Source organism: Podarcis erhardii (assembly GCF_964252035.2).
Source record: "Podarcis erhardii genome assembly, chromosome: 10".
NCBI classification, from domain to species: Eukaryota; Metazoa; Chordata; class Lepidosauria; order Squamata; family Lacertidae; genus Podarcis; species Podarcis erhardii.
In genome coordinates, this window is record NC_138500.1 from 67,357,323 (window position 1) to 67,372,130 (window position 14,808).

Here is a 14,808-nt window from a genome sequence, read left to right on the forward strand (position 1 = left end):
GGTGGACTCGTAATCTGGGGAAGCAGGTTCACATCTCCACTCCTCCACATGCAGCTGCCTGGTGACTTTGGGCCAGTCACACTTCTCTGACGTCTCTCAGCCCCACTCACCTCACAGAGTGTTTGTTGTGGGGGAGGAAGGGAAAGGAGAATGTTAGCCGCTTTGAGACTCCTTAAAGGGAGTGAAAGGCAGGATATCAAATCCAAACTCCTCCTCCTCCTCTTCTTCTTCTTCTTCTTCTTCTTCTTCTTCTTCTTCTTCTTCTTCTTCTACCTGTGCCCAGAACTGGTCCCAAACTCCTAGACCTTCTCTTTTTTAATATCATTATACAGTGGTACCTCGGGTTACAGACGCTTCAGGTTTGAGACTCCGCTAACCCAGAAATATTACCTCAGGTTAAGAACTTTGCTTCAGGATGAGAACAGAAATCGCGCGGTGGCAGCAGGAGGCCCCATTAGCTAAAGTGGTACCTCAGGTTAAGAGCAGTTTCAGGTTAAGAACGGACCTCCGGAACAAATTAAGTTCTTAACCTGAGGTACCACTGTAATTGTGCAGAAAATACACAGGAAATGTTCCCTTCCTAGGGGAGAAAGAATCTTCCAGGCTTTGTTTCGACAGCTTTACTTCTCAGGATCCTGGACCAGCTGAGAGCAGTATTGTCACTGCAAAATGGAGCAAAACTTACTGATGGAGCGCAGTCATTCATTCGAGACCTATGTGGTCTGTCGATTGTGGCAGGCCTGAAATGTGACATCAGGATGTGCCAGGATGGAGGGAGGAAAGGAATCAGGATTTTATCCGCAAGCATTCGGGACTCCTAATGAAACTGGCCCTGTTATTTAGAGCAGGATTAATGTGAACCAGACTGTGGGCTTTTTCCTTCCCCTGCTGCTGCATTATTCCTAATAGACACAGATAATGAGGATCCTGGTGATTACAACCATTATGCTTTCATTACAATCATCATCATTTAAGTACTCCATAAAGGGCAACGGCTGAGACTAGGAAATGGCAATTGGAATAGCTTGTTTAGGACATCCCTATTTTCGTCGGGAAAATGTTGCTGCAATGAATATTTAGGGACAGGCAAACCTTGAGATGCCAAAAGCTGAAGCAGAAGGAAATACAGAATGTTTCATTGTAAGCTGCCTTGACGCCCAAAGCCACAAGGTCAGTAACAATACGGCTTGGCAACCCCAGGCATGGCTTGAGGGCCAAGGGGAGCGTAGTGACCGTGATCTAGAACAATTCAATTTCCTCGGTCAGGCCTCCTGTTTAGTAGTTGACTAGTTTTCTGTAGCTCTTACCCTCCAATATTTTTCCAGTGAAGAAAGGGACATCTTGTTCCACACACTCCAACATTTCACTGATGAAAATAAAGAGACATCCCCTCCAACATTTCTCCGATAAAAATGGGGGCATCCTACCTGATATGTTAGGAACTCAAGACAGAATTGGGATTGTTAGGAATGCATTGCTCACTTCCACTGCCATGTACAGCTCCTTGGAGACTCCTCAGCTGTCAAAATGTCTTGGGCCAATCCTGGATGGAAATAGCCTAAGGACTTCACCTAACGGATCCCACATTGTATCTGTCACAACACACACTTTAAATTGAGTCTTCTGCAGTGACATAGTTGGGTGAACCAGTCATGAACAGATTTTTACCTGATGCAGTTTGAATTTATGGTCACCTGTAACCCCTTCAGACACCATCAGACCTCCATTCAGTTAGGTAACAATGAAAATGCACAACTCCACACTGCATTATTCGTGACTGTATGCCGGGTCAAATGTGTTGTTTTAAATTCTTTCCATGCAAGCCTGAGAAACCATAGTATCATGATCCTTGAGAGTGATCATGGTAATCTATAACAAGCTTGGCCTCTCAGGGTGTGACACATTCAATCGCTCTTTAGCTGGAAGCGGCTTGCATGAACAAAGTGTTGCAAATGATGCGCCCGGGCCCATTTCTAAGCCTGGTTATAAATGGATAGTAAAAGCCCCCCCCCCCAGGCTGATGAGGCAGACATCTTATTTGACATGGAATTTGCAACACAGAGCTTAAAATAACAAGACTGTAGTTTTCATAGGAACTAAGTGAAATAATCAATTATTAAATCATATGAGAAGTTTGTGACAGGCTTTCTGCATCCTATAGCATACATCAGATTATAGAACACCAGAGAAAAGATTTCAGCTGACACATTAGAAAATTGCCTTTTTGTTTCTGATGGAAACACAAATGAGAAAGTGGAGTACTTAAAATTACATGACATGTAATCTGAGGGAAGCCCCTTTGGGAACCTTCTGGAGAATAATCAAGAAAGACAAGATGCTTTGCTGAGGTATTTTATATCTGGTGAAGACATATATGGCTTAGTACGGCATGTTGAATTTTCAACTTTCTTAATTCCAAAAAGTAGGGCTGCTAAAAAGTTGGTACGTAACCCCAGGTTCCACTGCAATGTGAATTAGAAATTCAAAAGATATTTTGGTTAAACTAATACAGTTTTGCTTGGTAAGTAAAACGTGTGTAAAAATGATTGCCAAGTACTTGTAGTTATGTTTGTACTTGTAGTTATGTTATATAATTATATTGTATTATATTACATTAATTTATTATTTAGCATTACCTGACATTTTCAGAAGGTGAAATTAAATCTCGTTGGTCTTCTGAAAGCAGCTTATGTGCTTCTTCATCAAACATATCGAGTTACTGAGCTAAATGTTGTCCAATCACAAAAATAATAGATTTGAATTCCTCATATCCCAAAATGTATTTTTAAGACCCCTCACAGAAATTTGCAAAAATTAAGTTTCATCCACTAAAATGACTGTATTAGCCTAGCTCTGAATCTTATCAAAAGTTCTGTTCAATGCTCAGAAATCTCTGCAACCCCACTTTCTTTTAACATTTCTTTCTCACTGATAGGCTTATTCTAAAAAGTTGTGAACCTCTCAAAGATTTTAGAAACTTTTACTAGTTCTACCCAAACTGCTCTCTTATTTTTGCAGATCCAACATTTGCAGTATGAGTTTCCAAGATGAGCATTTAGCTACTTTGAGCAAACTGATTAGTCATATCCAGTATGAGAATATTTTAAGGATCTTTAATATATTTAAAAATGGAAGATTCTGTATTACATAGGATTATATACCATTAATGCCATGTATATATACTTTCCCAGAAAAAACTTTTCATGCTTAAAAAATGCACCTTAATTTAATACTTGTCTGTATAACATATATAGTAGTAAATAAAGTAGTAAACAGGTTATGTGTCAAATAAGAGAGCTACACATTACAAGGCAATTACAATTTTGACAAAAAAGTAAAACATGTTTTCCAGTATCTGAAGGCAATTCACAATCATTTCCAAGGTATCTGTGAGATTTAAGGCCATTTGTTCTAATTAAAAGTTTTGACATAAATACTCACAAAAATGTGTTATTTTGTGTGTAAAAACTGTACATGCAAAAACATTTGATAATTAGGATAAGAACAGGCATATATAATAAAATACTTGAGTAGTTCTATATACAAAGTTGTGCACAAAGCAACATAGCTGTGCAATTTTAACACATTTAATTCATTACCACTTGTGTGCCCTATATGGCGGTGTGACTGTGGCAACAGATAACTCAAAATGTGCCAGCATCCCTTTGAATGGACCATCTAGACAAACCTCACAGCAACTGGCAATTTGCATAAGAGCATCAAGTCACTCATAATAAAATAACCTGCAGAAAGCAATTAGGTTGTCAAAGCTCTACAGCTGTTATGCAAGAGACTCTACAGATTACATTGCATGAGTCAAATTTCAGGACTCAAAAGTTGATGCTGCCCTTTCCTAGAATAACACTGTGTTGTTGTCAAATTTATTATGCCAGCATAATCATTCTTTAAAAAATGTAAACACAAGTTATTTCAGAAACTGGAATACCTTGCAAAAAAATAATAATCTTACAGTATTCACATCTTGGAAGCTTCTTCCCAAATCCGTCTGATGATTCATTACCGAGCACCTGCGTGAGGTGTTTCCATTATTGAGACCTACAAATATGTTTGGCCTCCCAATTTCTACTCACAGTTTTGCATTAGTTTTTATCTGGACAATCATTCAAAGAGATATTGCTTCTCTTGTGGATTTTACTATTGCAAGATAGAAGACAAGTCAATATCCCAAATTCTTAAGGTTAAGAATAATTATAAAAAGTAGTTAAGTTTGAAAAGTAGTAACATGTAAACATTGATACAGAGGAATTTGCATTCACATCTTATGTACATATTAAGTCAGGAAAGACAAGGACTTCTGAGTTGAACCCGTGACTTGTGCTTTCTCCAAAATACACACGACAATAGTAGCTTATTCTGTCAGAAACAAAATAAAACTCAGAAACAGACATCACCATTTTCTTCCTCTTACATAAAAGCTGTTCAGTTGCGCATGCAACCAAGTTGGACATTTTGGTATATGAAGTTAACGTTATTTTGCTCCAAATGTCACCAGAAGCCTTTACTGCATACAAAGAAAAACGCTTTGCTTCAGCTCGCTGGCTCCTTAAAGTGCACCACTGTACTGCACTTAACAGTGCTCTATGGTTTGTGAAAAGCATTCAGCATTCCGAGTCCTCATATCTGAGTCTGCAATACATGAATAGGCGGGGTGTATGGAGGCGGCGCAGGCAATGGCTTGATTCCTCTCACCCTCATATAGGAGAGAAACTGGTCTGGGATCTCAGCCAAGACATCTCTAGCAAGTCTGGCCATACTTAAAATGTGGTTTCCGCTTCTGTCAATGTAATCCCGAAACGGTACAAACTGAAATGAAATGGAGGGGAGGGGGAGAGAATTTGTTTAGCATTGCTGTTGGGGCATCGTAAAGAATGAAAACCAAAGGTTGAAAATAAGATGTCATTTATTTTGAAACTTAACTAAGTAAGATGATCTTAATATTTCAGATCTTTTGCAGATGCATATTATATTCAGTGCTTTTTTTCTAAAAAATGTTTAGGGGTACTCTCGTTTTCCTACTCATATTGAAATACTGGCCCTCAATGAGGCCAAACTTAGATTCACAGAATGTTTAGGAGTATGTGTACCCCCAGAAAAAAGCATTGATTGTATTACACATTGGTATTTTTAGGCTTTTCTGTTGAAGGCCTTCATACTAACATACAACATAAAAATAAAAATATCACAGTATCAAAACATAAATAAATCTACATGTGGAAAAACAAGTACAGAGCAGCAAAATATCAAAACACCAAACTAGGAAAATGTTACTCCATGCTAAAGACTTGATGAAACAAAGCTACTTTCATATAATACTGGAATGCTTATAAATAGGGGCTAACCGAATGTCCAGTAGGCAAGTTACAAACCCTAGGTGCTGCTTCTGAAAAGATCCTGTCTGGGGTCACTGCCAAATTGCACCTCTGGCGGTGATGGGACATGGAGCAGGAATGGCAGTGATGATCACAACAGGTGAGCAGGTTTTAGGCATCAGAAAGTCACCTTAAAATACCTCAGTTCAAAATTATATAGCGCTTTAAAAGTGTGACCAGCACTTTGAATTGTCCTTGCTATCTAGAACCTGCCAGCCTGGTTTCCTGAAGAGTAAGCCAACCTGTATACATACATTTGAAAAAGGGAAAGGTAAAGGGACCCCTGACCGTTAGGTCCAGTCGCGGACGACTCTGGGGTTGCGGCGCTCATCTCACTTGATTGTCTGAGGGAGCCGACGTTTGTCCACAGTGAGTTATTCCGGGTCATGTGGCCAGCATGACTAAGCCGCTTCTGGCGAAACCAGAGCAGCGCATAGAAACACCATTTACCTTCCCGCCGGAGCGGCTCCTATCTATCTACTTGCACTTTGACATGCTTTCAAACTGCTAGGTTGGCAGGAGCAGGGACCGAGCAACGGGAGCTCACCCCGTCACGGGGATTCGAACCGCTGACCTTCTGATTGGCGAGTCCTAGGCTCTGTGGTTTAGACCACAGCACACCCGCGTCCCATACATACATTATGTGTACTCTAAGCATATAAAAAATCTGCTAGACAGAAGTGCTTTCTCTCACCTGTACAATATCTCTTTCTGCATACATTCCTCTTGAGGAGAGTCTGACTTCATCACCATCCAATTCTTCCATAGCTGAAAAAAGACAGAGTCATTGTTTCATTTAATCTGTTCAACAAAGGCCATATGAAAAACACCTAGTTTTTTGTTTTGTTATTTATTTACATAGGACTTTATGGCCCAATTGAACTTTTGAAATAAGAAGCAAGCAATTAGGTTTGGGTGTTTCACCCAAATTAGGCAATTCAACTGTATTGCTAGAAAATGTGATCCTTCCATTATTCACAAACACAAGATCCTGAACATCTACAGCTGTTTTAAAATAGAGATTATATGAGTTCTCAAGGGAGCCCCACCCAGTAATATGGCTGCTGTGTTTTGGACCAGTTAACATTTCCATGCCATCTTCCAAAGGCAACCTCAATTAAATCTGGAAGTTAGCAGAGCATGGAGTGATGTATGTTTTATCACATAGGCTGCTTTGAGTTCATTTTGCTAAGAAAAATGGAGTATCAGCTACAAAAGAAAGATAAATTGCCGTTTAAGTGATGCTGTGAATGGGACCCTAATTCCGGGGACCCCTTCCAAGAAAAGCATTCTGAAACTGAGGATGCTCACCGTCAAATTCAGCTGGGCCAACTCCTACTATTATTATGGACATCGGAAGCTTTGAAGCCTGAAAAAGATATATGAACATTGTCACATAATTTAAAGATAAAAGCAACTCCCAGCGTCATGTGTGATGCAGGTATGTACAATCTAATTGTGGTACACAACATTACCTTCAATCATAGATGAAAAGATCACATTTGAATACACACCTGTGATCCATAAAACATTTTATATACATATGTATGATTCAGCTCCTCTTTCTCAGTTATTTGGGAGGGAGTTTAAAAGCGGTTTGATGGCTAGGGAGTAGCTGAAGTAAAATTATGCTGGAAAAATAATCTACATATACTCTCTTTCTTGCACATTTTTTTTTACCTGTTTGCAGCAACAACCTGGCTATTTTGCTTTTACTGTGTTATTCAAACAAACACTAGGCACCATCCAGGCAAAATTAAGGTTTAAGATCCTGGGAGAGAACTCAGCATATACCCCTGATATCAATTGCACCAGAAGCAGCTGAAGTTTGACTGAATTGTGCTAAACATCTGTACGTCTGTCTCAGATGCCAAAAAAATGGTAATGTGTTTCAATCCAAGGACAGACAGAAAGGGCACTTTCTGTCACTTTTTACTCTAAACCAAGTTTGTGGAAGAAACCTAAACCTAAAAGTTTGTGGAAGAAACCTAAACTCAGAACTACAGGAAAGTTACTGCTTCTTCTCTCACACAGGCCAGGCTTCCTTTGGGTGCCTGGTAAGGAGAAGATATCATTGCTACTTACCTATGTAAGGTTCTTTTACATGCATGTAACATGACGTCAGGTGGGAATGGTGCACCCCCTAGTGGTTGAAGGCAGAAATCACTACAGTCATACCTCAGGTTACAGACGCTGGAATGGGTTACTTCTGGGTTTCGGTGGTCGCACATGCGCAGAAGCGCCAAATCGCGCTTTGCACATGCGCAGAAGTGCCGGATCGCAACCCGCGCATGTGCAAACGTGCCGCTGCGGGTTGTGGACGTGCATCCTGTACAGATCGCGTTCGCAACCCGAGCGTCCACTGTACTCTAATTGGAAAAAACTTACAGGCGTTACCATGCCAATCCCAGCCAGTTTCTATGCTGATAAGCCGGGGTAATAGAGGCCAAAGCAGAACAGTGACATGAACAAAGACAAACACAAGACAATCCCTGCCCAGGGAACACAAGCAAATATTGTATAAAGAATATGAAATAAGCCAATCATGCGTAGTGAGAAAGGCAGTCTGGAAAAAGGGGTGAGACCCTGATGCCATATTACATGGATGTAAAAGAACCCTTCAAGGATAAGTAACATTGTTATCTTTCCAAGCATGTCGTGGCATCTGATGGGACATACTCAAACTGAACCATATAGAGTGGGATATCTATGCATGAACTATTGGCTGTGTGTGGGTTCAGCAGGACCTCCCAAAGGATGCCTCTGGAGGCAGAAGCACCCACTTTATACTATTTAATAAAGCTTTTGGGTCTAGCCAAGGTGGCTGCCCAACAAATCTCCTGTAGAGAAGCATTCAGAGAAAATGCAGGTAAAGTAGCCCTAGTTGAATGGGCCATAATTTTGGCTGGGGGAATAAAAATGCAAACTTTTATAAGCTAAAGCAATGGAGGCTTTTAACCATCTAGCTAAAGTTGCTGAGGAGATTTTCTTGCACCAAGAGGCAGGGTAAAATGACTTTAAAAGGCTTCTTCAGTATCTGATTCCCCATTCAATCCTCCTCCATATCTAAGACAATAAAACCAGTAGTAGAGTCCTCTTGGAAATCTGAAGGATCTCCAACGGGTTGGGGAGACAATTTCTTATTAACCTCCCCCTAGAACCTGCCAAGCTGGAAACTAGCCCAGCGAAGTAGAGTTGAGTGGAGGAGAGACTGAGAAAATGCACACACAGGGTCCTTTTTATTCTTAATATATTGAACAGGCAAGAAAGGGAGCAGAGAAAGAAAAAGCAGAAGAAGGTGAGAAGAGAAAATGGCAGCAAGTGGAGAAGGAACAAAAACCCCCAAACCCTGAGTTGGGGGTGTGTGTGTGAGTACAGTCAGACAAAGGGTAGGAGGAAAGGGAGTCACCAACACACATAAATTACCACAAAATAAGATAAGTAACAGGCCTGAGCTGACAACAAGAGCAGGGAGTTGAAGCTGACAATTCAGCTGGTGAAGGGAGAAATTGAAACTAGCTGGGGTTGGCATGGCAATGCCTCAAGTTTTTCTTTTTTTTCCATGACAGCAGCAATTTGTGCCTTCAGATGCTAGGGGAAACACTATTTCCACCTGATGGCATGATGTCAACTGCCCCCAAGGAGGTGAATGGATACATACCAATTCAGAGAAAAAGTCCCACTGAGTACAACTGGGGACTCAGATATACAGCTGCAAATAAAACGTTTTAAGCATGTTTTAAGTGCAATATACAATGTGACACTAGATGTCAATGATGAGCCTTATGGAAAATTTGACGTATTTTTCAAAATGCTTTTTAAAAAGCATTTTCTGAACTTTTTTTTTTTATATGTGTGTAGATTCCACCCGGGTAAGTATGTACAGGATTGGAGCTTTGTATTTTAAGGTGCTTTAAGTGATGGAAGACAGGATATATACCTTCTGTCACCCACCAAATGCCTAAGCAAAAACCAGGACCGTGAAGGCAGTAGGGGACAAAAAATATTAATTTTGCCAACTCTATTTCTCCCTGTGATCCGAGTCAGATGAGGCCATATGGGACCATCTTGGATCAATGCCTGAATGCTATCATGGGCTGGATGAGGGTTGAGGTTGAATCTTGACAAACTGGGGTATCGTGGTCTTGGAATTAGGCAGACGACCTGTTCTTGAAGGGGTTGTTCTATCCTTGAAGGGACTACTAGATCAAGCTTTGTCACTGGGGGCTCAGACGACTGGTATGTTTCAGTGCCAAGTTAAAACATGGTAGCTTTCAAAGGCTGTGCACTATTAACTTATTCTATTGTCGTTGCATTTTAGGCTGAATTTTGCTATATCCTGCTCTGAAATAGTTGGCTGAAAATATGGGTTATAAATGATTCATTATTAAATACTTCAGATACTTATTCTGGTGGCATTCAACTAAGTTTTACTCAGAATAGATCTACTGACATTAGTGAACCTCATTTAGTCATTTCAATGGGTGTTAAGGGTTAATGCCTGCCCCACCAACCTTGATAAATTATAGATTATATAAATTATAGAAAATATAAAGGAGAAACATAGTATTGGTACATATCGTTATTGAGCTGTCCTACGTCTGTAATGTTAATAATTAACCCTTTGTTTTATTTATTTTAAATTTGTATTTAGTTTAATAATAAGTTTAATAAAGATAATTACAAAAAAATTCAGTGAATCTACTTAGCTGACATTTGACAAAAGAACAGGAACGGTCAGGGTATTCAAATACAAAGGAACGTGAAAACGTTAATGAGACAGAAATACCCAGGGCAATGAGTGGTTGCCCAGTGGAAAATACAGTATGTATTCTACTTTTCAAGTATTTTCAAGATCAAGTTTAAACATAACTTACATTCACAATAGACTCCTTAGTTTGAGCCATGTCAGAAATGACCCCATCTGTAATAATGAGAAGAACAAAATACTGGGAGCCATCTTTTATTGAGGCAGCATATCTAAAACAAAACACATACAAACACAATTACAGTTTTAATATGAGAATATAAAACTTTCAGATTGCTTTTAAATCTATGTACTACAGACACAAACTAAAAACTGAAACAAAACATTCAAAATGACAGGTAGTAGTGTGTTTATTAACCAAGACATCATTAGAAACTGGTGTATTTATTCATCAAGTCCACCTATCTATATTTAAGAGTACATGGCATACAATGGTCTGGCTTACATGGTAAGCCAAATTTACCTGGGGCATGTGAACATGCAGGCTCTTAAAGAATTTAAAGCTGGGTTTGCTCCTTCCTGATCCTTTTCTTGCTCCTGAGCCATGCTGAGCTAAGCCAGGGTTTGGGGCAGTGTTACATGTATTGCACATAATGTGAGCTTTTGGTGGGTGGGCCAATATAATAGTGGCCTCATGGTTTTCCTTAATAAAACCAAATAAGTCTTCCACTCCTAAATTGAAACAAAATAAAAAAATTCCTTCCAGTAGCACCTTAAAGACCAACTAAGTTAGTTCTTGGTATGAGCTTTCGTGTGCATGCACACTTCTTCAGATACACCGTGCATGCACACGAAAGCTCATACCAAGAACTAACTTAGTTGGTCTTTAAGGTGCTACTGGAAGGAATTTTTTTATTTTGTTTTGACTATGGCAGACCAACACGGCTACCTACCTGTAACTCCTAAATTGCTTATGATTACCATAAGCTGGAAGTCTGGTATTTTTTTGGGGGGGGGGTGCAGAAGCAGACCATAATTGCAGAAGGTAAACTTTTCTAGTACAGTGGTGCCTCAGGTTACAGACTCCGCTAACCCAGAAATAGTACCTCGGGTTAAGAACTTTGCTTCAGGATGAGAACAGAAATTGTGCGGCGGCAGCGGGAGGCCCCATTAGCTAAAGTGGTGCTTCAGGTTAAGAACAGTTTCAGGTTTAGAACTGACCTCCAGAACGAATTAAGTTCTTACCCCGAGGTGCCACTGTAACATTCCGCAACTGTCTGCATGCTCTGTTCCGAAGAAAGCTGGCCTTTTCGACCACTGGCCAGCAGAGAGAGACTTTCCTGCCCCTTCTTGGCTAAGAGCCCTGGGCCTGGGCTTGACTTCTGAGGGAGTGGCTGTATCTTTTCCTGAGCTGAAATGGGCAGCACCATCCCAGGGGAGTGGGGCAGAGGGGAGAGACACCAAAGGAGAGCTGACCCTCTGGAGAGGGCAGAAGTGCAACAGCCACCTCCCTAACATCTAATGACTGGGGTAGATTCAGTGATGTAGACTATCTTGCTAAGTTGTATCTTGTTTAATCAACCTAAGGTTTGTTTTGTTGCTTCTCTGCTTCTGTTTCATCTTTTATCATGTGTCTAGAACAATGTCGGGACGCGGGTGGCACTGTGGGTTAAACCACAGAGCCTAGGACTTGCCGATCAGAAAGTCGGCGGTTCGAATCCCTGCAACAGGGTGAGCTCCCGTTGTTCGGTCCCTGCTCCTGCCAACCTAGCAGCTCGAAAGCACGTCAAAGTGCGAGTAGTTAAATAGGCACCGCTCTGGTGGGAAGGTAAACGGCGTTTCCGTGCGCTGCTCTGGTTCGCCAGAAGCGGCTTAGTCATGCTGGCCACATGACCCGGAAGCTGTTCCCTCGGCCAATAAAGCGAGATGAGCACCGCAACCCCAGAGTCGTCTGCGACTGGACCTAACGGTCAGGGGTCCCTTTACCTTTCAGGACAATGTCAACTGGGAAGAGGTGGCAGTCCCACAACTGCAGAGGTCTGGGGAAAGGGGAAGGTATACTGAGAGAGAATGGGCAAGCCAGGTGAGGGGGGAATGGAGCACAGACAACTGGTGATTATGCTGTGTGCTAGCCCTTTCTTTACTCAGGAGGAACTTACTTAATGCCAGGTCTGCTTTAAGAGAGTTTTCCCTTAACCATGATTTGATTGTCGATGGGGATGTGGAGTTTGATCTGGTTTGTATTACTGAGGCTTGGGTGGGTGAGCAGGTCTTGAGGGTCAGGGAAGGGGTGTTAATGTTAGGATATTTCCGTTCCACCTTAAAAGGGAGCAGGCTTTGTGAGTCACAGAGTCTGTGTATTTCCTGTTCACAGGATGTTTCTGTTGTGTTACTGCTTTCGTTTCTCTCTCTGTGCCTGAACACACAAGCAGGCAGTCATGTTTTTTCCTTTGCTCTGACCAACGCTGAATAAACTCCTAAATAATGCTCTCCTGCGTGCATCTTTCGTTGTTCTATTCTGCTGATAGAGCGTGCATCAGCTCTGGAATGTGGCAAGCTATTTTCTGGAGCTTGTGTCACTAATTGCTGATACTGTATCTACGGGAGATCGATGGATCGTCCAGAGGCGACGTGGGGGCCATGATGGGCTTTATCTCCCTGGCAGTATCCCAACACTTTAGTCTATAGGAACTTGAGCTCTGTCTCCAGGTATCCTGTCTGCTTGAGTGGCAATCTAGAGTGTGTGTGGCTTTGCATTAGGCACTCAAGACAGATTAGGGATTCTCTTGCTTTACCACTTGCCCCCTGCCTGAGGTGGTCTCGGATATAGTCTTGAGAACCTGCAGAGCTATTGGCCTCTCACTGAAGCCACTAAATCTGGGGTTGCCCAGGACTTCACGGCTGTCATGAAAACCATGGGGCTGTCCCAACATGTCCTTGGACCAACCCACTGGCTAGAGAGATTAGGAAAATGTTAAACAGCTAATATAAAGGTAAAGGGACCCCTGACAATTAAGTCCAGTTGCTTTACAGGCAGAGGGAGCCAGCGTTTGTCCGCTTCCACAGACAGTTTTTCCGGGTCATGTGGCCAGCATGACTAAGCTGCTTCTGGCAAAACCAGAGAAGCGCATGGAAACGCTGTTTACCTTCCCGCTGGAGCAGTACCTATTTATTTACTTGCACTGTGTGCTTTCAAACTGCTAGGTTGGCAGTTTGAAAGCACAGCTCACCCTGTTGCAGGGATTCGAACCACTGACCTTTCGATTGGCAAGCCCAAGTGGCACAGTGGTTTAACCCACAACACCACCTGTGTCCCTCAAACAGCTAATATATTTCCCCCTTTTTGTTTTTGGTGACTGACATCAACTCAACATACAGTCATTGTGCTGAATTTTCCCAGAATAATTAATGTAACCATTACCTTGCTACATGATTAATAACAGGAGCAAAGTTTGTTGGTCCATAAAGCTGTACAGATTTTAGACTCATGTAGTATGCTTCCATTACACCATCTATTCCACTGCAGTAAGGATTTTGAGGGTTTCCATTCTGTAAGGAAAAACACAGGGACAAAGTATTAATTCTTGCTTATAGGAATGCTGTGTATACCCCTTACCCGATAGCAGGAGGCTGACACAACCTCCGGTACATCTCATGATTAAAATGCAAACATATATAGCAGAAAAAAGGCCAATATTTTCTACATTACTCTTAAAAATGAATGAATCTGAGCACAAATGGATCCACAAATATATATATGAGGAACCATGAAACACTGGCAAAGAGGAATTTTTAAATACCGTATTTTTTGCTCTGTAAGACTCACTTTTTCCCTCCTAAAAAGTAAGGAGAAATGTGTGTGCGTCTTATGGGGCAAATGCATTCTGCGCAGCTATCCCAGAAGCCAGAACAGCAAGAGGGATTGCTGCTTTCACTGCACAGCGATCCCTCTTGCTGTTCTGGCTTCTGAGATTCAGATTTTTTTTTTCTTGTTTTCCTCCTCCAAAAACTAGGTGTGTCTTGTGATCTGGTGCGTCTTATAGAGCGAAAAATACGGTATATACAATTGAAAAATGATAGAACCATTCCTTACCAAGGCAAACTCATGAGACACTCTTCCGTCTGGCGGCAATTTTGCACCAAAACCTAGAGCTGGAAACATTTTGTCACTATCGTAGTCTTGAATTATTTCCCCTACTGCCCTCAGCGCCATGCCGTAAGCATTCAGCTGGTATGGGTTCATATAATGGAGCGAGGTTGGGTGTGCAGGGTTACCTGTTGAAACAAAACACATTGTTGAGATGGGTTTGTGAACGTGTTAAGCAGTATGCCTTACAGTATCAATATATGAGATTCCACACTAGCTCTGTCTTAAGTATTAATTCAGGTATGAAATACAGTGTGTTTCCTATGATGAATTTGGATTTAAGTGTTTGCTCTAAATATTCTTTTTTATTTGGATTATTTAGGTGTATAGTGAGGAAAATTCCATAGTTTCTGGCATGCTGAAGAAACTGTGCATGCTTTGTGTGACTTTTTTTTGAAGCATAGCCCTTCAAAACAACATTAGCAACAGCTCTGGATTTCCAAAAGTGGCATGGACTGCTATTTTTTTTAAAGCTAGAATGCTCAGCTTGGTATTTTGCACTACAGATTGTGACTGTGGTTTACAGATATACACAATATTTTTTACAACAAAAGACAGCCTAA

At 41.2% G+C, this 14,808-nt stretch overlaps 1 protein-coding gene across 6 annotated transcripts in view; it reads right to left on the reverse strand.

Moving 5' to 3' along the window:
• Window positions 1–3,088: 3,088 nt before the first annotated feature.
• CPNE8 (copine 8) overlaps window positions 3,089–14,808 on the reverse strand; it is a 63,799-nt gene continuing 52,079 nt past the window's right edge. For 5 of the 6 annotated variants that reach the window (XM_081877971.1, XM_081877972.1, XM_081877973.1 and 2 more), the window contains 6 exons: window positions 14,192–14,373; window positions 13,520–13,647; window positions 10,268–10,370; window positions 6,702–6,759; window positions 6,085–6,158; window positions 3,089–4,824 (listed from right to left, as the gene is read on the reverse strand). In XM_081877971.1, the coding sequence (XP_081734097.1) occupies window positions 4,636–4,824; window positions 6,085–6,158; window positions 6,702–6,759; window positions 10,268–10,370; window positions 13,520–13,647; window positions 14,192–14,373 (734 nt within the window). In that variant the 3' untranslated portion in view covers window positions 3,089–4,635. Of the gene's footprint in view, window positions 4,825–6,084; window positions 6,159–6,701; window positions 6,760–7,475; window positions 7,534–10,267; window positions 10,371–13,519; window positions 13,648–14,191; window positions 14,374–14,808 lie in introns of all 6 variants that reach the window. The other variant, XR_014160509.1, reaches the window with a different exon arrangement.